The sequence below is a fragment of the Myotis daubentonii genome, chromosome 2 (genome assembly GCF_963259705.1).
Source record: "Myotis daubentonii chromosome 2, mMyoDau2.1, whole genome shotgun sequence".
NCBI lineage: Eukaryota > Metazoa > Chordata > Mammalia > Chiroptera > Vespertilionidae > Myotis > Myotis daubentonii.
Window position 1 is genome coordinate 24,278,194 of NC_081841.1, and position 23,922 is coordinate 24,302,115.

Sequence of the window (23,922 nt, forward strand, 5' to 3'; positions counted from 1 at the left end):
GAGGCATTTAACAACTGAAAAGATGGAGAATTACAGTTATCTAAGAGAATGTGAAATTTTAATGATTTAATTCTCAAAATTAAAACAGAATTTTACATGGATTAGCCAAGACATTCCCTGACTACTTTATTTAAACACAATCCCTCTTTTGCCATTGCAAAATACCCTTCACTGATTTATTTTTCTCACTACCACTTATGATCACTCATTACATATATAATTTGCACATTCACAGACTGACTTTTCTCCACCATAATGCCACTCCATGTGGACAGCACCTCTGCTTAGTTTTGTCCATTTATATATTTTGAGATCCTAGAAGAATGCCTGGCATGAAAGAGGAGCTCAGTAGATATTTGTTGGGAAAAAAGAAATTTGAAAAAAAATATGTCCTTGAAACAATATAATTACAATCTTAAATTTCTTTAAAGAATATGTACTGTATATGGCTCAGATGAAAAGATGGCGAGGAAAAAAAGACATAAAGCATATTTGGTACAGTCTGTTAGAACATTTCCAGTTCTGAATTGTGTATGTACAATATCTCCAATACAGCTGCTGTTAACATGCCATTAAAATATCTGTAGAAATAAACTGTTAATATGGACAATCAGCCTGATGCTGCCACCTTCCCTTCTGCAGAGCACTATGCTTTCAGACCAAGAGTGTCACCAGAGAAAAACACACCATCATCAGGTCTGCGCTCAAAGAATTTGCCCAGGGGAGATGTAGGCCACAGAAGAGCTCCACATTCCTCCCACCAGGAACTGAAGGCTGTGGAGGACAAGGTAAATGGCACTCAAAGGTGTTCACATCCTAACTCCCTTGTGAACAAGTTATCTTATGAGGCAAGTCTTAGGTGAAACATTTAATTAGCTGATCCTATTTCACATGCTAGGATTCAGAGAGAAGTACTTCCCCTCCCTTTTCATCTTCCTTGGTGAAATGCAAAAGCTAACTAACAATTAGCATCAAGCCTCTGATCTCCATTATTGCTTCAGTGTATGCCACTCAATCTTAGGGAAAGTTGGGTATTGTAAGTGACTATTATATATGCATTTTTCTTTCTATTGGCTCTAAAGCTATGGGAATATAATATACATAGCATCCATAGCCATCTTATGACCTCAAGTAGGCGATCTAATTATGAAGTCAGTTGACATAAGATAAGAGAGTTAAATAAATTTTAAATGTGGGCCAAAATATTTCATGAAACTCTTAAACTCTTAGAGCTTCACTAGCAAATCTAGATTATTTTGAAAACATAGGTTATTATCTCAAAACCAGCTTCCTGTCTGGTTTTTAAGTCCTCTAGATCTCTTTACCTTCTGTTTCTATTTTATCATTGTGAGTGAATGCGAAACCTGATGTGTAAACTTGCCCTCATCTTTGATGTTGCCTGGTGGAGGCTTTTTCATAACAATTACTCGGAAAGGATATGAATAAAATGACTGGAATTCCCCTGTAGTGGATTTCTTCTTCTGCAAATAAACAACCTCAGGTTAAAGTCAGTTTCAAAAAGCATGTGCAGTTTCAATTTTCCCAAAGCATATCCACTACCCCAGGATGAAATAAATCTTATCTATTCTCTGCCTAGAAGACATGAGTAGATTCCTAACAAGTTCAAACTCCTTCACGTGGCTAAACAGCATGAAGCCATAAATGCTTCTTTAATGCTTTTCAGTCTTTCCTTACATTGCATTTCAGCCAAAATGGATTGAATAAAGAGAAGAAAGGTAAGATGTGTAACAGAGTCCTGAGTAATGATTGGAAAGTGAGGAAGTACATAACCATTGTAGATTCTTTGTTCAAGTACACTTACTTTGAAGAGAAACTTATAAAAGGGGTAATTAGAAGAGGAGTTTAAAGGGCTGGGGAGAGATGTATGGGTATGTTTATGTCTTGAAGGTAAGGCTTTTTAAATGAAAGTGATTGAATGCATGTGAAGGGGGTAGTTAGTGTAACAAAAACTTGAAGCAAAGTGGGATGAGAGGAAAGAACCAGAGTCCATTTAAAAGTAGCCTCTGACACGAAAGATATGTTATCCACTAAGATGAAAAGCAAGAAATTAAAGATGTAATGAAACTGACATAGTATAAAATCTTCTAGGAAGACCTCTTGCAAACAACTTAAAAAATACGTTACTTCAGAAATTTGTTTTAAGTAAATTTATGTTTTGATATTTTTCTTTGTGATACCTTTGATATTTCTTTATGTTTGCCATTCTTTGTAAATGTTAAATTATCACATCTCATTGAATTTGTTTTGAAGCTTTGTTATCATGAATTTGCAATTGTAAATGAATAAATAAAATTTGAAATATAAAAAAGAAACCAAAATTATTCATGATGAATGAAATGTTTATTAACTGTTACACAATTTTCACAAAACAAAGAAGCTCTGAAATTTCAGTTTTCTGGGCTACCATGATATTTTTGCTATGATCGTACACCCTGTGTCCTTCTATCATAAACTCATTTATCTCTTTGTGCCATGAAAAAAAAAAAAGATTTACAAATAACACGAAATAACAGTAGACTAAAGACAGGCAAATCTTGAATCTAGAATCTTATGGAGATTCAAACCTCACAGCTCTTCTTTTGCATTCTTCTTCTGATTTATTCCGTGGGCAGCCCTCTCACACATGCATGAAAAGGACCTGGTGCAGTTATCAAAACCAATGGTATGTGCATTTACATACACACATTTCCCCTGGAAATCTGGACTTGGCTCTGGTAAACCCCTGTAAAATTTAGAAAATACTAGTCACTGGCCATACTCACTGTATTCAAATTAAATAGCATTACTTAAGGACATATTATGTGAAATTTATTATGCCAGGTGCTGTGGGGAACTCAAGGAAGTAGAGGCACTCTTCCTCTTTTCAAAGAATTCATACATTTTAGAAGCGATGAGACAGACATGTAAACAATAGGTAAACTTACAAAATGTGATAATTATTTATAAGTGGGAAAATATACACCTGTAGAAAGAGAAAGAGAATGGTCTGCCTGCAAAATTATGTCAGTAGCATGAAAAACAGAACCTAAGACCTGGGTTATAAAATGAAGTTTAAGTACAGATCAGCGCGATAGAAACCACTCAACTCTGCATGCACAGCAACAGTTGAAGGAAGGACATTTTACTTGGAAACACATTACATCTATATCTATAAAAGCCTAAGCGACCATTATGACAGTCGACTAAACAACCAGTCAACTGGTTGCTATGATGCTCACTGACCACCAGGGGGCAGACGCTCAATGCAGGGGCTGACCCCTGGTGGTCAGTGCAGTCCCACAGCCAACCTTCCATGGCCGGCCAACTTCCCATAGTCCCTTCTCCTGGCCGGCTGGCTCCAATCGCTCCCATCAGGACTGGGCGAGGCAGCCCCGATTGACCCTGATTGCCACCCAGCCCGAGGGACCCCACACGTGCATTAATTTGTGCACCAGGCCTCTAGTTAGATATAAAAGTCAGCTAAAATTATTACTCACGAAGTTTAGAATATCCTATATAATAAAAGGATAATATGCAAATTGTCCCTCGATCAGGAGCTCGACCGGGAGTTCAACCAGGAGTTCAACCAGGGAGCAGGGCTGGCCGGCCCTGTCCCTGATCAGGGGGACTGGCCGGTCAACTGCCCACAGCCCCTCCCACAGGCCAGCCTGACCCGATTGGCCCTGATTGGGGTGGACCGGCTGGACCCCACCTGTGAAAAAATTCATGCACCAGGCCTCTAGTTATATATAATATGTGTGTTTATTATATATAAATGGAAAAAAGCTTCATAAATACCCTAAGAGAACAAAATTAAATTAATCAGCTCTCAAAATTATTGAAACTTTGACATATTAAATAAAATTGTCACAGAGTGATGAAACAGCTTGGTAATATATATATATATAAATACACATATATAATGTCACAACATATATACTATTGTATATATAGTATACATATAGTATATATATAGTATATATAGTATATGTATACTGTGAATATATATATATAGAGAGAGAGAGAAAGAGAGAGAGATAATCATGTATATACAGTCATAGTTGTCTAATGCAATGTTTTTGGATAAAAATTTAGCAGTATGTACTTGAAACCATAAAAAGGCCCAAATTTTTGGCTGAGGAATAGCAGTTCTGTACTTCTCCCCCAATAAAATACTAGAGATGTCCCAAAATTCATATATAATGAAGTTCCTCCCTATATTATATTCATTATCTAAAATAGTGATCAATCAGAGCATCTAATATATTTTTTAAAATCTATTTTATTGATTTTTTGCAGAGAGGAAGGGAGAAGGATAGAGAGTTAGAAACATCGATGAGAGAGAAACATTGATCAGCTGCCTCCTGCACACCCCTGCTGGGGATGTTCCCCCAACCAAGGTACATGCCCTTGACCAGAATCAAACCCGGGACCCTTCAGTCCGCAGGCCGACACTCTATTCACTGAGCTAAACCAGCTAGGGCAGAGCATCTAATATTTGAGGCATATTTATAGAAACTATGAAACACGTAAATGACTTTATAATTTGTAAAGTTGCTGACAGTATAATATGAAATAATGAAAGCAAGAAATATAAAAGGTCTAAATTCTGCTCCCAGTAATCATCTCTATTTTCTTCAGCTCTTTAAGTGAGAGACATTGAAAAAAAAAAGAACAAGGAGTTGAATTATATACTTACAGGTCAGGAGAAGGAGAGGAGCCATCCTCCCACTTCCATTCATTGTCTGCTTTCTTATAAGAGAGGCCAAGCCAAGTCTGATTCACTGCAAGTGACTTCATGATATTCTGCATGGGCCCAAAATACACAAAGGTATTAACAGTAAAAGTGCATTTAGGGATGAAAATAATGAACTTGTGTCAAGTGAGAAATAATCATAAAAATAAAAACAATGAGTCAATATATGCCCACTGACAAATGAAACACCAAAAGTCTGTACATGTCTCAAACCAGGAATTCAATAAAAAGGAGAAACAACATAACTGAAAGAAAATATTATAATTAAGATAACAATACACCAAAAAGAGAATTACCTTTCTTAACTCATTTTATCATTCATTAAACTCAGTGCCTATTCTTTGAGCTTGACATATATCATTGAGTAAAAATGAGAAAAATTCCTGCTTCCAGTGAGGGTGTCAGCCAGATAGGAATAAAGGAACATATGAATACGATGGTCTGTAAAAAAGGTGACAAGTGCTATAAAAAATTAGAGCAGTGTAAGAGGATTACAGAGGAGAAGGTCTGGGCTGTGCAGCGGACATGATACACAGGTGGCAATTTTAAAAAGCACTGTTGGGTTAGGTCACTGATGGCGAACCTGTGACACGCGTGTCAGAGGTGACACGCGAACTCATTTTTTTTGGTTGATTTTTCTTTGTTAAATGGCATTTAAATATATAAAATAAATATCAAAAATATACATCTTTGTTTTACTATGGTTGCAAAGATCAAAACATTTCTATATGTGACACGGCACCAGAGTTAAGTTAGGGTTTTTCAAAATGCTGACACGCCGAGCTCAAAAGGTTCGCCATCACTGGGTTAGGTGATACTGAATAAATATTGAAGGAGGTGAAGTAGGTAGTGATGGTTATATCTGAAAGCACAATGCATGCCGAAGGAACATAACTGCTAGGTTTCTGCAGGGAGGGTATATGTGTTTTATGATGAAAAAGAAAAGTGTGCTGAAGTGGACACACCAGGAAAGAGTAGTAAAAAATTAAACAAGAAAATATCCTTTATCCTGGGTTTTAGATCTACAGCTGAGCCCTTCTTTTTGACTGGTATCTGCTGTTTGTTCATGTTCCAGAAATAGAGAATGAAATACAATCTCACCTTCAATCTATTCCTTCCGGTCTTTAAAAATGTAGCATTCAAAGTGAAACAAAGATCAGAACAGTTTAACCAAGAAACCATTTCTATGCTTTGGTGGTAGCAATAGTCTCTGTGTTGCACCCAGTGATTCAGAGATCCACAGCAGTCTCCTAGGAAAGAAAATACTTACTACTCAGCGCCCACAGAACCTCACAAACAAGGATTTACTGCTTCATAGCTTCTCCCTCTTAAAAGAATAAGGTTGACTTTATTACAGGTGTCCCCCGCCTCCCCTGCCACACTTCACCTCCCTCCACCCTGCCCTGCCCCAAAGGTCTTAACCACATTCTTAAGAAAAAAAAAAAAAATGAAGCTGTTATTAAGAACTAGAGGTCCAGTGCACGAATTCATGCATGGGTGGGATCCCTCTGGGTGGCCTGCAGGGATTGGGAAAAAACCTGCAGTTCAACACCACCTACAGCTCATACCTGCCACTTCCACTCATCCTGGCCCCACTGTGCCTGCCATGGGCTCATGCCCAATCAGTCCTGATCGGGAGAGACTTGCACTGCCGTAGCATGCCGGGGTCCAACCCCAGCGGGTCCAGGGGTCCCCAAAGGCGTGGACGGAGTCGGCGAAGAAGGAATGACATGGAGACAGCGTTCAGTTGATCAGCAACCTAGCCAGGATCTCTAGCCCGGATCTCCAGAGAGGTTCTGTAGCCATGTTCCCTCGCTAGGTTCTCCAGCCAGGTTCTGTCCAGGCTTTCCAGTCAGGTTCAGTGTCCAGGTTCCAGTCAGGTTCTCCTGCCAATCTCTGTAGTCAGGTTCAGTCCAGGATCCCTTGCCATGTTCTCCCGCTAGGCTCTGTCTCTAGGCTCCGAGGCCAGTCCCTCTCCAGGATCCTCCGGCATCCTCTCTCCAGCGAAGTTCTTCTGTCTCCAGGCTCCGTGTAGGTTCTGTCTTCTTGATTCTGTTCTAAGTTCTGAGTGTTTCTGTCTTGTTACAACTGTATTTATACCAGTTGATTCAATCCTATCAATCTCTATTACAAAGGTTAGGGCGTTTCTTATCTCCATTCCAGGGAGAAAAGATTATGTAGTTTAAGCATGATTGTTCGTAGTTAAAGGGATTAATTACCCGCCTGGCACTTAGTTGAGGGGTTTTATTCCCTCCCTAACTTCAGGGGAAAATCCCTACCTGGGGATTCAACCTTTCTCGGAGAGGTGACTTTGGTTAAAACACAGCGCCAAGAAGGTGAGCAAACATATTAAGAACCATATGCCATATATGCCAGGTCCCTTGAAACAGCAAGGATGGACCGGCTCCCGGCAAATTCCCCCTTTTTTATTTTTTAAAAGCAAGCATTAAAAAGAAAAACCTGAAACGCTCTCTTGTATCCATTTTAAGAGTAGGATTGGTGCTTTCTGCTATTACCTGAGTCCTGATCTATCACCCCAGGGAGAGCTTGGCAATCCTGCACTTTCCCGGGGTGGAAAGGCTGCAGTGGGGTTAAGGATAAGGCTCCTTGGGCCTACCTTCTCCCATGCCTCTACATTTACCTTTCCGGCACCTTTCCTTCCTCAGAAAAGCATGGACGTATTTCTTGTATAAAATGTTCTGTCTGACTGGGAGTAACCTTAATTCCTCTGCTAACAAGCATATATGTTAAAAGATCAATACGGAGTCTTTTTTCTTTAGACTCAGTATGGCACATCTTCTTAATCTAACGATCAATACAGAGTCTTCTTTCTTTGGACTCAGTATGGCACATCTTCTCAATCTAAGAATCAATACAGAGTCTTCTTTCTTTGGACTCAGTATGGCACATCTTCTCAATCTAAGTTCTGTACTATCCACCTTCTTACCCTACTTATCCTCTATAGGGGGGTCTGTAGCACCCTGGTGGAGTCCTATCCGTCCCGAGTGTGGGGTTCTCAATGGGGGGGGCTTACCTAAGGGAATCCTGTTCCAGGGGTTCCCAAAGGTGTGGACGGATTCAGCGAAGACTATCCACCCTCTTCCTATGGTGGAGTCTGATCCGTCCCGAGTGTGGGGGTTCTCAATGGGGGAGGGGGGCTTACCTAGGGGAATCCTGTTCCAGGGGTTCCCAAAGGTGTGGACGGAGTCGGCAAAGACTATCCACCTTCTTCCTACGGTGGAGTCCGATCCGTCCCGAGTGCGGGCGCTTACCTAGGGGTCCCTGTTCGGGCGCCATATGCCGGGGTCCAACCCCAGCGGGTCCAGGGGTCCCCAAAGGCGTGGACGGAGTCGGCGAAGAAGGAATGACATGGAGACAGCGTTCAGTTGATCAGCAACCTAGCCAGGATCTCTAGCCCGGATCTCCAGAGAGGTTCTGTAGCCATGTTCCCTCGCTAGGTTCTCCAGCCAGGTTCTGTCCAGGCTTTCCAGTCAGGTTCAGTGTCCAGGTTCCAGTCAGGTTCTCCTGCCAATCTCTGTAGTCAGGTTCAGTCCAGGATCCCTTGCCATGTTCTCCCGCTAGGCTCTGTCTCTAGGCTCCGAGGCCAGTCCCTCTCCAGGATCCTCCGGCATGCTCTCTCCAGCGAAGTTCTTCTGTCTCCAGGCTCCGTGTAGGTTCTGTCTTCTTGATTCTGTTCTAAGTTCTGAGTGTTTCTGTCTTGTTGCAACTGTATTTATACCAGTTGATTCAATCCTATCAATCTCTATTACAAAGGTTAGGGCGTTTCTTATCTCCATTCCAGGGAGAAAAGATTATGTAGTTTAAGCATGATTGTTCGTAGTTAAAGGGATTAATTACCCGCCTGGCACTTAGTTGAGGGGTTTTATTCCCTCCCTAACTTCAGGGGAAAATCCCTACCTGGGGATTCAACCTTTCTCGGAGAGGTGACTTTGGTTAAAACACAGCGCCAAGAAGGTGAGCAAACATATTAAGAACCGTATGCCATATATGCCAGGTCCCTTGAAACAGCAAGGATGGACCGGCTCCCGGCAGTAGCAGTGCTCGCCAGCCGTGAGCCCTGTGTCTGGCACCCTCCCAAGGGGAGTGGCCTACGGGATTGGGCTGAAACCAGCTCTCCAAAATCTGCTGAGGGTGTCCCAGATTGCAAGAGGGAGCAGGCCAGGCTGAGGGACCCCACCGGTGCACGATTGGGCTGGGGAGGGTCATGGGAAGGTTCCAGAGCGTGTCCAGCCCATCTAGTTCAGTACTGATTGGCCAGATGCCAGCAGCAAGCTAACCTACTGGTCAGAGAATCTGCTCCCTGGTGACCAGTGCAAGTCATAGCGACTGGTTGACCAGTTGACTATCTGCCCCCCAGTGGTCAGTGCAGGTCATGCCAAGTGGTTGAGCATCCTTAGCATATCATTAGCATATTATACTTTAATTGGTTGTTTGGTTGTTCTGCCATTCCATCTATTTACATATTACCCTTTTATTATATAGGACTAGAGGCCCAGTGCACAAAATTTGTGCACTATGGGGGGGGTTTCCCTCAGCCCAGCCTGCACCCTCTCCAGTCTGGGACATCCCTCTCACAATCTGGGGCTGCTGGCTCCTAACCACTCGCCTGTGTACCTGCCTGATTGCCCCTAACCACTTCTGCCTTCCAGACTGATCATTCCCTAAACACTCCCCTGCAGGCTCGATTGACACCTAACTGCTCCCCTGCCAGCCCGATTGCCCCCAACTGTCCTCCCCTGCCAGCCATCTTGTGACAACATGGGGGTGGCCATCTTATGATGATGTGGGGTGGCCATCTTGTGATGACACGAGGGCATGGGGTCAATTTGCATATTACCTCTTTATTATATAGGATTATCATCAACTCAGAATTATCTCACTTCCAAATTACCTTGTTTTGCATTTAGTTCTTCCAAAGCCTCAATAATATACTCATTCTCCTTTTGGAGCTGTTCAAGGGTTTCTATACAGGACAACAAGACTAAATATTAGATGAGAAAACACATTACATCTGATATTTTTACTGTTTCAAGAATCACAATAATGATAAGGTTCAAGTGGCAAAATATGGACATAATTTTAGTCCAGTTCCCTTCCCTACAGAATTAGTTTCATCTCTGGCTAAAATAATTGATTGTACTGTAAACTCAAAGTTGCTTAGAGACTAGATTTTAATAGTTCTCAACACAAAAAGAAATGATAATTATGTGACATGATAAAATTGTTAGCTAATACTGCTGTAGAACTCATATTGCAATATATAAATGTATCAAACCAACACATTGTACTTCTCAAACTTGTACATTATACGTCAATCTTATCCCAACTAAAACACAAACAAAACCCGTCTTTTAACATGCCTAGTCACTAAAGAACTCTCAAATGGTTGATTTAATTTGTCAATATAGGTTTGATACATCACAAGAAAAAAAATAATATTTTAATGCAAGTCCTCTGTAAAATATTTATCATAAACATAGACTATTTTTATATTCCAATTTAATTAACATAAAAGTAGCTTTCCGATTACTCCAATATTTTAAATTTCTTTCCTTAGGAGGCATACAGAAACTGTGAAAACATGATCACTTTTCAGATATTTAAGTTCTTCCATTTTCATGCTCCATGAACATCTTGCACAAACTGCTGACCTTGACATTTTATTTTTGGTTTACATGTTTTCTCTAAGCCTCCTAAGGGCTGGGTTCATATTTTATGTATGTATGTATGTATGTATGTGTTTGTTTATCCTCACCTGAGGATATTTTTCCATTGTTTTTATTTATTTAAAAATATATATACTTATTTATTTCAGGGAGGAAGGAGAAAGAGAGATAGAAACATCAATGATAAGAGAGAATCACTGATAGGCTGCCTCCTGCACACACACACACACACACACCCCCCAACTTGGGATCGAGCCTGCAACCCAGGCATGTGCCCTGACCAGGAATCGAATCTTGACCTCCTGGTTCAGGTCAATGCTCAACCACTCAGCCACGCTGGCCAGGCTTTTTCCATTGCTTTTAGATAGAGTGGAAGAGAAGGAAGGAGGGGGAGAGAAAGAGAGAGAGATGTATGTGAGAGAGACACAGATTGCTTGCCTTTTTCACAAGCTTCGAACAGGGCCAGGAAACAAACCTCCAACCCAGATATGTGCCTTTGAGCTGGAATCGAACCTGAGGTTCTTCCGTGTGTGGCCAATGCTCTCTAACCAATGAGCAACATCTGCCAGGACTGCATTTATTTTTGACCACCAGCCTAGTTGTGGGCATCTAGTGTGCATTGAATACATGTGATAAATAAATGAGTTAATGAGCCAATTAATTAATATAGGAAGCTATTTTTGATACATGTGAGACAGTTTCAGAAGATGGCATGAAGAATTAAAGAGACAAGAAGCCATTAAAACTACCATGCTGCTATATTAGCGATGAACCATTTTAGGGCTGCAACAAGGAAAACAATCCAGCATTCTGTAAAGAGAGTGTGTTCTAGTTCTGATATTACCTTTATTTTGGTAAAGAACTTTTTGGATCTGAAGAAACCTTTCTGATTTTTCTTGGAAAGACTCAATCCATTGGTTAAGATCCTTCATCTTTTCCTCAGATGCCTGAATACTTTGAAAGTCTAAGAACAAGAATTCCAAATAAGTATAAAGCATATACTCAATTGTGAAACAGTAGCATATTAGACTAAGATGTTGAATTGTTACAGTTTCCTCCTTAATAAATTCCCCCAGGAATGTCTTTGAAAACTGCCGGGAGCCGGTCCATGCTTGCTGTTTCAAGGGACCTGGCATATATGGCATACTGTTCTTAATATGTTTGCTCACCTTCTTGGCGCTGTGTTTTAACCAAGGTCACCTCTCCGAGAAAGGTTGTTTCCCCAGGTAGGGATTTTCCCCTGAAGTTAGGGAGGGAATAAAACCTTTTAACTAAGTGCCAGGCGGGTAGTTAATCAATTTAACTACAAACAATCATGCTTAAGCTACATAATCTTTTCTCCCTGGAATGGAGATAAGAAACGCCCTAACCTTTGTAATAGAGATTGATAGGATTGAATCAACTGGTATAAATACAGTTGTAACAAGACAGAAACACGCAGAACTTAGAACAGAATCAAGAAGACAGAACCTACACGGAGCCTAGAGACAGAAGAACTTCGCTGGTGAGAGCATGCCGGAGGATCCTGGACAGGGACTGGCCTCGGAGCCTAGAGACAGAGCCTAGCGGGAGAACATGGCAAGGGATCCTGGACTGAACCTGACTACAGAAATATGGCAAGAGAACCTGACTAGAACCTGGTGACTGAACCTGGCTGGAGAACCTAGCGAGGGAACATGGCTACAGAACCTCGCTGGAGATCCGAAGCAGAACCTCTCTGGAGATCGAGACCAGAACTTGGCTAGAGATCCTGGCTAAGCTGCTGATCAACTGAACGCTGTCTCCGTGTCATTCCTTCTTCGCCGACTCCGTCCACACCTTTGGGGACCCCTGGACCTGCTGGGGTTGCTAAGGGAATTTTAATTTATCCACCATTACTTCTAAAGTCTAGTCTAACTCTAAAATATAATCTTAATTTCTTATGTTTTAATGTGTTTCTATCAATAAAAAAACTGTTCAGCTCAATTAAAAGAGACAAAAACAACAAAAATCATCTCAAATCTTTTAACATTATGTCTGGTTGATTGAATATGTAGAATTTTACTTCATAAGCAAAAGTATAAAATTTTTAGTTTCAAATTAATGTTATCCCAGAGAAACTACTATTTTTTAATAACAGATGGCAAATGATTTTAATAATAAAAACATTCTATTGATCTAAGATAGGTTGTTGATGGCATGGACAATTGGAATAAATTGTCAAAGAAGTTTTCTATTTTCATAGTAAAGACAATTGCAAATGCATTGAGCTAAATTTTCTTAGTAAGTTGTAATTTTCAAAATAATAATAAGTAATCATTACTATGAATATCTTAAGCAGTATTGCAATAATATATCCTCCTTAGAAAAAAAAATGTGCAGTTGAGAGCTCACAAAGTTAAATTCACTAAAATAGGAAAATGTTGTGATAATTTAATGTCTTTTTCCCTGTTCTCTATTCAGTATGACATTAATACATTTACCAAAAACTGGGATCTGGAAATACTTTAAAGCAATATGATAATCTAACAAACAGGCTATTATTTCTTTTCCCCAAATAAATCAAACTTACATTGGTAACCAAAGAATCCACATAACATCAAGAGCAGCAGGCTGAAGATTCCCAGGACCACTGGAATGATTCCATATACAGAAAAGGGGAAGGCAGAAGCTAAGAAACACAGTGAGAGATAATCAGAGAGAATCTCTGCTCCTATTATTTGAAAGATTAATGTCAATATCTTTCATTTATTATTGTTTCAAAAATATCCTGAATTTTCTGAAGGATGATTTCCAATGAGTGAATTACTATGAACTATTAGGCTGAATGAGAAGAGGAAAAAAAAAAACCTAGTTAAGAGCATGCGCAGCCAAGAATTAACATGATGGACCTTACTGTTGTCCCACAAGGCCTGCTGACCAGATGGCCTCGGCTGGCATCTGCAAATAGTTTCAGGAGCTTTCCCATCACAATTAAGTGATAAGAATGGCTCACGGGGCTTAAACTGTTTCTGCAAACAATATGCTTTGTGCTGAACAACTGCTTCCGTTCTGGAAGTCTGGAACTTTGTTACATGCCAACCTGAGGCTGCCTATGTGAGCAGCCCCGGATCAAAACTCAACACTGATTCTCCAGTGAGTTTCCCTGGTGGGCAACATGTGACATGTGTTGACATACTTGTTGCTGGAGGAATTCACAAGACCTGACTCTACTGGGAGAGGGTCCTTGGTAACTTGAGCCTGGCCTCCCGACACTTCACGAACCTTTGGTGATTTTGCTTTTACCCTTTTACTGTCATAAACCTAAGTTGAATGTACAAAAATATACTGAGTTCTGTGAATGCTTTTAGAGAATCATAAACCTGAGTGCGGTCTTGAGGACTTCCACCACAGACAAAAATTTTGCATACAGGTATTATTAAATATTCTTAAATACTAGGCATAAAATTTCAGTTCAGTTAGCATTATCCTCATTAATGTAATCAGATGGGGGAAATGCTTAAGTATTTAAATCTATGTTGTTTTTAAGATAGAATTATTAGAACTTAATGACTAGTAGTATATTCTCCTCATAAAGAATTACTGTAAATTTTAGGTAGTGTCTTAACTGAATGATATTTGGCTATAGAACTACCAACATCTATAATTTATTTAGTTTCATAAAAATATGCTACATCCCCACAGTCCAGAAACTAAACTTTCAGACATCACTGTTAATAGTCTCTTTCGGGGGATATGTTTATTATTCCATTTGACATAAATTTATAAATTCTAGTGCATAAAGGTATTTCCTTATATTTCTGGAGAATTATACTTTTTTAAAAAATATATTTTATTGATTTTTTACAGAGAGGAAGGGAGATAGACAGTCAGAAACATCGATGGGAGAGAAACACCGATCAGCTGCCTCCTGCACATCTCCCACTGGGGATGTGCCCACAACCCAGGTACATGCCCTTGACCGGAATCGAACCTGGGACCCTTCAGTCCGCAGGCCGACGCTCTATCCACTGAGCCAAACCGGTCTCGGCGAGAATTATACTTTTGAAACAAAGTGAAAAGCTCCCACCAAAGAGAGTGGTTATATTCATAATTAATGTCTAACTCATTTTTTAACTTGCTGGATAATATAACTTAGTGGCTATCAACCAAAGATAATTTTGTCCCCAGGATACATGGTAAATGTCTGGAGACATCGTTGGTGTCGTAACTAATGGGCGAGTGCTACTGGCATCTAGTGGGTAGAAGCCTGCAATGGTGCTAAACATCCTATCATCACTGGACAGTCCCCCCAACAAAGAACTATCTAACCCAAAACATCAGTAGTGCTGGATTGAGAAACTGTGTTCTACAAAATGATGTTAAGTTTAATTATGGTCAAAAGTAGGCAATTTTGTGTAGTAGGGTTCAACATTTTACTGTCTTTTTACAATTTTACTGAAATTTAAACTTCAAGCACATTTGTATCTCAGCTTCATGTGAGGAAACAGATCTATATTTGGACCAATGGTTTCTTTTATCTTTAAATATGCTTCTTAATATATGAACTTTTCAAGCATGTCTGTGAGAATATATGGTTTTGTTTATTTTTACATATGTTTTGGAAAAAAAAATGTAAGCTCTATATTTTCCCTAAATTTTAAAATACCCAAATAGTAACAACTTAGAGAAAAATAAAATCAGGGGAAATAGGTAGCTTACGCTAACACAGAGAGAACATAAATTAATAAAATGTAGCATATATACTTTACCATTCCTATTGCTGTGCTCAGGAATTGGGTCCCACTCATCTTCGGGAGGAGGGGGAGGGGGAGGAAGGGGAAGAGGCGATTCCAAGTCCACAATAGGGATTATCTCTGTCTGCTCTGTGATTTCTTTAACATAGAAAATAAGTTATGAATGTCTAACCTTATAAAGCAAATTATTTTAGACTGAGCGGATAAAGAAGTTGTGGTACATTTACACAGTGGAATACTATGCAACTTTAAAAAAGGAAGATCTCTTACCCTTAGTGACAGCATGGATGGACCCGGAGATTATTATGTTAAGTACAATAAGCCAGTCAGAGAAAGATCACATGATCTCACTCACATGTGGAATCTAGTGAGCAAAATAAACTGACTATATGAAATAGGTCCAGAGGCATGGAAGCATGGGACAGACTGACAGATCTCAAATGAGAGGGGAGACAGGAAGAGATTAACTGAAGAACATATAGGCATATATACACAGCCCATGGACACAGACAGTGGTGTGAAGAAGGCATCAGGTGGGGTGGGGGTGGAAGAGGGCAAATGCAGGGGGGTGGAGATATCTGTAATACTGGCAACAATTTTTTAAAAAGTGGTAAAAAAAAAAGTAAGTAAAATAAAATAAAAAAGAACCCCTCTTGCACTTGTAAAATATTAAGAGGTTATTACTATTTTTAAAGTTCGATAGGAATATGAATATACCAGTAGTAAAAAAGACACATCACGTTTCTACCCAACAACCCATCTAGCCCTCCTTAAACTACTTAAACTAATGGATTACATTTTAGATCTAGCCAAGAAATAGATAATTATGTCTGCTAATTATCTATGAAAGTACTCTTTCAAGCGTATCTAGAAACACGAAAGAAAATATCTGACAATTATGCCCCTACTACAATTGCAACCAGCGGTGACAATACACAAAGGTAACTAAAATTTTACTTTAGTTATTCAAATAAATATTCAGTTAGTAAAATGGTATGGAACATTTGGATTAAAAAAAATAGCAGTACCTGGAGGTTGTTCAGAGTCTGAAGCATCTGACACTGTGGAGCCGCCGGCTGGTTTGCTTGTCTGCATGGTAAAGGGGAGCCCACAGAAGTGTCGGTAGGTGAATGAATAGATACTTCTGACACTAACCCCTTAGACGTGAGGAGAAGTTCAGACCTGGCCTAAGGAGGGGCAGCTGCATACAGTTGTATGATACTAATTTACTCTGGTAAAAACCACAGAGGACATGTGCATCAACAACTTTATATATTTCTAATAGGTTTGCGAAAATAAAAACTGCCCCTACTTAAATGGTGTACAACAAGCCTTCTTTGCTGTTGTTAATCCTCACCTGAGGATATTTTTTTCCATTTGGTCTTTAGAGAGAATGGGAGGGTTGCGGGGGGGGGGGGGGGGGAAGGGGGGAGAGAGAAAGAGAGAGAGAGAGAGAGAGAGAGAGATTTTGTGAAAGAGGCACATCAATTGGTGGCCTCCTGCACATGCCCTGGCCAGGGGTGAGGATCGAACCTGCAACCCAGGTGCATGGCCTTGACACGCCATCCTTTGGTGCCCAGGCTGATGCTCTAACCACTTTGGAACACTGGTCAAGACACAACAAGCCTTTTAATAGCATTTGATTTGCGCAAGTAATATTCCATCACTCTGGAAACAAATTAAGAAAAGCCACTGTCATAAAAAATTATAATTGAGTAGTCTATATCGAAAATTCTCATGAGGATTGAGAATGTAGTGAAGAAAGACATAAAGTCTATGGAAACTAAGAGGCTAGATAACCAGTTGAATAAGAAAAGGAATAATACTGGAAATAACAGATACCTGTTAATCAAAGGTGGATTTAAATGACATCCTATAAGAAATGGCATTTGAAGATAAAAATCCTATAACAACATTTATATATCCAGTTATTGAAAGTTTGGCTTAAGTTTTTTGGGTAACACCACCCCCCTCCCAGACTTTTTTTTTTTTAAGTAAAAACAATTTCTATTCACAGAAATATGAGTGGGTAGCCATGAACAAACTACCTGTTACTATTTATTGGACTCACACAAAAAAGCCCAATATTTGAAGTGGGTACAAATAGATATTGTACATGGACAAAAATAAACATATGACTCTTTCTCACTGGGGTCATAACCTCATAGAAACTAATTCATATTTGAGCCAGTCTGTTTGAAACCATAGAAGATACCACAGATATAAACTGTCATAAGTTTTCCATTCTTTTATGTCCTGTCCAGATACAATGGTTTTATAAGTAATTATAAAAATATATCACATTTGCCTTCTAATATGTGAAATACAAGGTTAATTACCAAAAAAGAATATCATAACACTCAAAGAACTCAATAAAGTCAGAAATAAAGAGAGCAGAGATTTAATAAAAATATATCTCCTATTGATTTTCTGCCTGCATTATAAGTAATTTTTACTTTGTTAACTTACTGATTCTATAATTAAAAATCTAATTATGTTGAATTGGATCAGGATTCAGATAAGTGGGGGAAAGGAAAATGTATTAACCATTTATGTTTGAACATCACTTTTAATAAGCAAATATGAAAAAATATTATATGGATGTATACAGTATCCTATTCATGCTCATATCCATTCTATTAAAATAAAATAATCTTATTCTACTGTGTAGCCTTTTGATATAACCACCTCCCCATTTGGGTAGTTATAAATCTATGCATTTTAAAGAAAGAATCCTTTAAAGAATGAGCTAGAAGGAAAGTTCTATTTCATTGTTTAGAGGGGAAAAACCAAATTGCTTAGTAGTGGACACTTTAAAAAGGAAACGGAAAAGGAAAATGAGAAGAACAAGAGCAAGAGAAAGATAAGACAAAACAACAAGAAAAATACATGCCAATGTGTTTATTTAATTCATATGAGCATAAAAATTATTTACACTGGTGATCAGAGGCACGTGGGACTATAGGGGAGAGGAAAAGATTATTCATATTTGCTTCACCATTAGCCTTCATTATATAGATAGAGATAGAAAAGTCAAAGCAAAGAGAATGATTCAGGACAAAGAAAAAAATTCATGTTGTGGGTAAACTTTACTATAGAGAATGTTCACAGCTCCACATTATTAAAAATGACATGTGTCCATAAATGAGGAAATAAGAAGTTGGTTGATGCCCCATTAATATAATAAAATGCTATACATCCAATATAATCACTACATTAAAATCTACTTTTTGACATCATAGAAATATATTTATGTAGACAAATTAATTGAATAAAGAGCATATATCCCACTAATAAGCTGCACAGCAAAGGAAACCATCAACAAAATGAAAAGGCAACTTATGAAATAAGAAAAAATACTTAGTCATATATCTGATAGAGGGTTAATATTTAAAATATACTTAAAAACTCATACAACTCAAGAGCAAAAAATAGTTGATTTAAAAAAAATGGCAAACTGAATAGACATTTTTCCATAGAAGACATACAAATGCCAACAGGCACATGAAGAGATGCTCAACAATTTAATATCAGTTATCAGGAAATAAAAATCAAAACCACAATGAGATATCACCTCACTTCTGTTAGCATTACTATTAAAAAAGAAAAGAGATGATGTTGGCAATGGTTTGCAGAGAAAAGGAACCCTTTTCCACTGTTGATGGGAAGGTAATTTGGTGCAGCCACTATGAAAAACGATATGGAGATTCCTCCAAAATAGAACTACTATATAATTCAACAATTCTGATTGGGATATATATCCAAAGGAAATGATAACAGGTTCTCTCCTAGGTATCTATACTCCCATGTTCATTGAAGCTTTATTTACACTAGCCAAGAAATGGAAACAACCTAAGTATCTGTCAAGAGATGGGTAAAGAACAAGACGTAGTATATATATCCATGTATATACCATATATACCATACAAATGACTAAATAATATTCCATTGTGTAACACATATATACCATATACACCATATGTGCTACACAGTGGAATATTATTCAGTCATTTGAAAGAATGAAATCCTGCCAATTAGGACAACATGGATGCATCATGATGGCATTAATGCTAAGTGAAAAAGGCCAAAGAAAAACATATACCGCCTGGTACCACTTAGGCAAAATATTTTTTTAAAGAAGTCAAACTCATAGAAATGGAGAGTAGAAAATTGATTGCCATGAGTTGGGACATGTGAGAAATAGGAAGAGGTTGGGAAAAAGATACAAACTTTCAGCTATAAGATGAATAAAGTCTGAGGGTCCGTTATACACTAAGCATGGTGACTATAGTTAATAACATTGCATTGTATAATTGAAATTTACTAAGAGAGTAGAATTTAAATGTCCTCATCACCCCTCCTCCAAATATGTATGGTATTATACAGGTGTTCACTATTAGATGGGAAATATCCTTCACAATATCAAGTCATCACAATGTATACTTTAAATATGTACAATTTGTCAATGATACTTCAATAAGCCAAAAAAATTGAAATGTGTCATTCACAATGACACCAGGATAGAAAGGAAATGGAGGCGTATATGTGAAAATGTTGCCAGTAGATGCCACTATGCAGTATGCTTTACATTTGTAAGAATATAAAACAACAAACCAGGATTGTTAAATAAAATAGAGAACTAGCATATTTCTTCATTATCTTTCATTTTCATATCAGTACAAGCATTATCTTAATATTTTTCTTCTACTACATTTTCCCTTTTCATTTAGGAATCATAGCTACATAACAAGTTTGCTCTTGTTCCCCACTTACCTTTTTAAATTTAATATTTGGTACTTCTAGTCATTTAAGAATGTCATTTCTATGAACCCATTTGTTCAGATTATATGAGGTCCTAAATTCTATAGTAGAACTTGTTCACTTCTAATTGAAAATCTAAGGCTTTCTTGATTGACTGAATTGAGGAGTGCAGAGTATAATTTTAAAAAGCACTGTATAGTTTCAGAAAACGTGTCAGAGTCAACATATTTGAAGTCAATAAACTTGGATTATCTTCTAAGCTTTATAGCTTTGAAGATCCATTTTTGTAAGTCAATTGCCATTTGCAAATATTAAATACTAGAAGCCTGGTGCATGAAATTCATGCATGGGTATGGTCCCTAGGCCTGACCTGCGATCAGGGCCATCTTCCCCAGCTGCCTGCAGCTGGCACCACCCCCTGCTTCCAGCTACCCCCGGTTTCCCGTTCATCATTGGGTGATCGATGCCTGACAGCCAGAGAAAGGGACCAAGAGGTTAGCTATTCATGCCCGCTCGCTGGCCTTGCCCCCACCGCGGGTGGCCTTCAGGTGATCAGAGCCTGCCAGCCAAGGAAAGGGACTAAGAGGTAGTCAGTGCGCCTCATAGTGACTGGCCCAGCAGTTGTTCTGGTCATTCTGCCATTAGGGTCAATTTGCATATTACCCTTTTATTATATAGGAAAGAGGCCTGGTGCACAGGTGGGGGCCAGCTGGCCTGCCCTGAAAGGGGCTTCAATCAGGGTGGGGGTCACTGCTGGGGGCAGGACCGGCCTAGGCGAGGGGCTGTGGGCAGTTTGCAGGCCATCCACACCCCCATCAGGGTGGGGGTACTCACTGGGGGGTGGAGTTGGCCTGGGTGAGGGACCGTGGGTGGTTTGCAGGCTGACTATGTCGCCTGTTTGTTAGGAAGGATGTCCAGAATGACATCCAGAAGATGTCTGGTCTATACAGTCTAATTAGCATATTATCCTTTTATTAACATAAATGTGTTTTTCTATTAAAAATGCAATAATTCTTATTTCTCTCTCTCCACAAAGAACAGTAGATATATTAGATGAATATAATACAAATGACAATGTCTCTGAGGACACATTTTTTTACATTTTATTTTTAATTTTTAAAAATATATTTTTTATTGATTTCAGAGAGGAAGGAACAGGGAGAGAGAGACAGAACATCAATGACAAGAGAGAATCACTGATTGGCTGCCTCCTGCATGCCACCCCACCAGGGACTGACCTGGACACGTGCCCTAATGAGGAATGGAACCATGACCTCCTGGTTCATAGGTCATTGCTCAACCACTGAGCCACTCCAGCTGGACTTAGTTACATTTTAACACTATCTTCAATCTCAAAATTGTATAAATTTCTACTTATTTCCTTTTAGTTGGCTTCACCAAGAACTTAAAAGTATGGTTTTTTAAACAAACTCTACAAACAAATATGTATCATTAATGTTTTAATAACACACTGAAGCTGTTTTTATCATTAATTACTTCATTGTACATATATAGACATATACATAAACACATATACATGTGATTAGAAATTTTGACCGAAACAAATAATAGACTAAATTGTCTTGCCATTGTTTTTCCTAAAATTACATTCTCAGGAGATTTATGTATAACTAGAGGCCTGGTGCACGAAATCACGCATTTAGGGGGGTCCCTCAGGCCGGCCAGTACCCTCTCACAGTCTAGGAGCCCTCGGGGGATGTCCAACTGAAGGCTAAGGCCGCTTCCCCAGGGGAGTGGGCCTAAGCCTTCAGTCGGACATCCTCAGCGCTGCAGTGGAGACAGGAGAGGCTCCCACCTCTGCCACTGCACTCGCCAGCCGTGAGCCCGGCTTCTTGTTGAGCGGCGCTCCCCCTGTGGGAGCACACTGACTACCAGGGGGCAGCTCCTGTGTTGAGTATCTGCCCCCAGGTGGCCAGTGTGTGTCATAGCAACTGGTCTTTCTGCCATTTGGTTGATTTGCATATTAGCTTTTTATTATATAGGATATTTAGAATCTTACTACTTGGTGGTGGTCATCATAGTGGTGATAGTGGTCTTTTAAAAAATAATATGTACTTTGTGTTTTGTGCAAAATAAGCATGGCCTTTTAAATTATTTTTCCTACTCATCTTCTCTGTTGAAAAACTGTCCCTGTCATAAAGTATGCATGGTCTGTGCCCTTGACCGGAATCGAACCCGGGATCCTTCAGTCTGCAGTGTGATGCTCTATCTCCTGAGCAAAACCATCTAGTACTCTTTTTATTTCCAATGTCACTACTTTCTGCTTTTAATTTTATTCGTTTGCTTGATTTGTTGTTTTTTCTTATTCTAGTTCCTCAAGGCAGAAGCTGAGAGTATTGATTTGTTCCAGACTTCAATATGCTTACTGATTTGATGATTATGTATTCTATTGATTACTAAATGAGTGTTCAATGCTTCAGCTATTGTGGATTTCTCAATTTTTATTTTAAATTTTATCAAGGTTCTATTGTATTTCAACTTTGTCAAGGTTGTATTTTATTATATTTTAGAAATATTTCTGAAGTAATAAGACCATTATAAAAGACATAGGTGCTAACTTTAAAGATGTAATAATGACTGATATTTTGTCTATTTGTATTAGATCCAGGTATAGTAATGAAGAACAGTGTGCTCTTTCCCAAGCCCATTTATCTTCTTCCCTACTTACAACTCTTGAAGATTATGTGTATTTAGTTTATAATTTTTATTTGAATACATATTGACAACTTTCATATTTTATATGACTACTATATACTGATTTGTATATGACATAATTATGAGTTAAAAACATACTTAAGTTCAGAATCCCATTATATGAACTAGGTAACAGCTCACTCATCTATTTCTCTGCCCTGATACATCCTATGTATTTCTAACTTTCCTCTACTGATAATGCCACAACAAATATCCCTGTCAATAAGGGAATGATGGAAATCTAGGGGAGGAGCATTCCAGGCAGAGGGAAGAGCTAGTGTCAAGGCCCTGTGGCAGAAACAGGATTAATGTATTCTGAGTAAAGTTGAGGAGGCCAGCTCGGTTAGAGTTAGTGGAGCCACAGAGAGTTGTAGATGAGTAGGACCCATCTATCCTCTCCTCCCAGATTCACTTTTCCTTCATATACAGATATTTCTTACTCCTTCTCTGATGCTGAGCTGATCAGAGTCTGTTTCCTCATCAATAAATTGGGAAATCAATACCTGTCTCATATATATAATTTTTACATGCATTATAATCCTCAGGACATCCTCAATGAAATATAAGATTACCATCTTATTTTACAGAGGGGCCAACTAAAACCATTTTTACATCCATTGCTTCTTGGTACTTCCTCTTTGTGAACGTATATGTACATTTCTTGTATTTTATTCTTATTTCCAAATAGGGCAAATGGTAACGATCCCAGCATTCAGAGATAAATGCCAGAGTGTGGGAGTTTACAGCACATTTGGGGAGTGTTTATGGCACCCTTGGGCTGCTTTGATTTGTCATGGTGGGTGTCCACCTCAGAGTCAGGTTCAAGGGAGGTTTCAAAATTGTGCAGCTGAGATGCCAATTCTTGCCTCTGACTTGAGAACCCACTGACTTGAACCACAAGGAAAAGACCAAGGTCAGAGAGAGACTCAACATCCGTACCCCGGAGTCTGGGCCTGTGCTCAGTCTTCCCCGGCATCACCCAAAGCTCTCACCATCACTTCCCAGGAGTGAAGCCTTAGGTCATAGAGGGTCTGAGGACACAGACAGGGATTGGCTCAGCAGAATTTTGGATTGAGATGGTGGCACTTCCTCAACTGTTATCAGTTGCCTGAGGTGGGAAACTTTTGGCAGCCAGCCTTTCAGAGTTGCAGCTGCAGGCTCACCTACCCACCACTACAGTCCGAGGACTGGGCACAGTGGGAGTCAGTGTTAGAACAGCCCTTCAACCAAGCAATCACCCACACTCTGGGACATTCTGAAAATGCCTGCATTCCCCCTGTCCCCCCTT

General features: G+C 39.2%; 1 protein-coding gene across 1 annotated transcript; it reads right to left on the reverse strand.

The window, feature by feature from the left end:
* Nucleotides 1-2,352: 2,352 nt before the first annotated feature.
* On the reverse strand, nucleotides 2,353-16,297 carry LOC132226037 (oxidized low-density lipoprotein receptor 1-like). The gene is made up of 8 exons (XM_059680939.1): nucleotides 16,187-16,297; nucleotides 15,174-15,296; nucleotides 12,995-13,093; nucleotides 11,288-11,407; nucleotides 9,669-9,740; nucleotides 5,858-6,006; nucleotides 4,700-4,806; nucleotides 2,353-2,743 (listed from the first exon to the last, which is right to left on the reverse strand). Exons 1-8 carry the CDS (start codon nucleotides 16,251-16,253, stop codon nucleotides 2,587-2,589), a joined length of 894 nt encoding a protein of 297 aa, XP_059536922.1. The 5' UTR covers nucleotides 16,254-16,297; the 3' UTR covers nucleotides 2,353-2,586.
* Nucleotides 16,298-23,922: the final 7,625 nt, after the last annotated feature.

What these genes read in the sequence shown, in the direction of transcription:
- LOC132226037 (XM_059680939.1), bottom strand. Translation starts at nt 16,253, where the DNA reads ATGCAGACAAGCAAACCAGCCGGCGGCTCCACAGTGTCAGATGCTTCA. An exon ending in AGACTCTGAACAACCTCCAG is followed by an intron (nt 15,297 to 16,186) that starts GTACTGCTATTT and finishes TCTATGTTAAAG; the next exon opens with AAATCACAGAGCAGACAGAG. An exon ending in TCCTCTCCTTCTCCTGACCT is followed by an intron (nt 2,744 to 4,699) that starts GTAAGTATATAA and finishes TAAATTTTACAG; the next exon opens with GGGTTTACCAGAGCCAAGTC.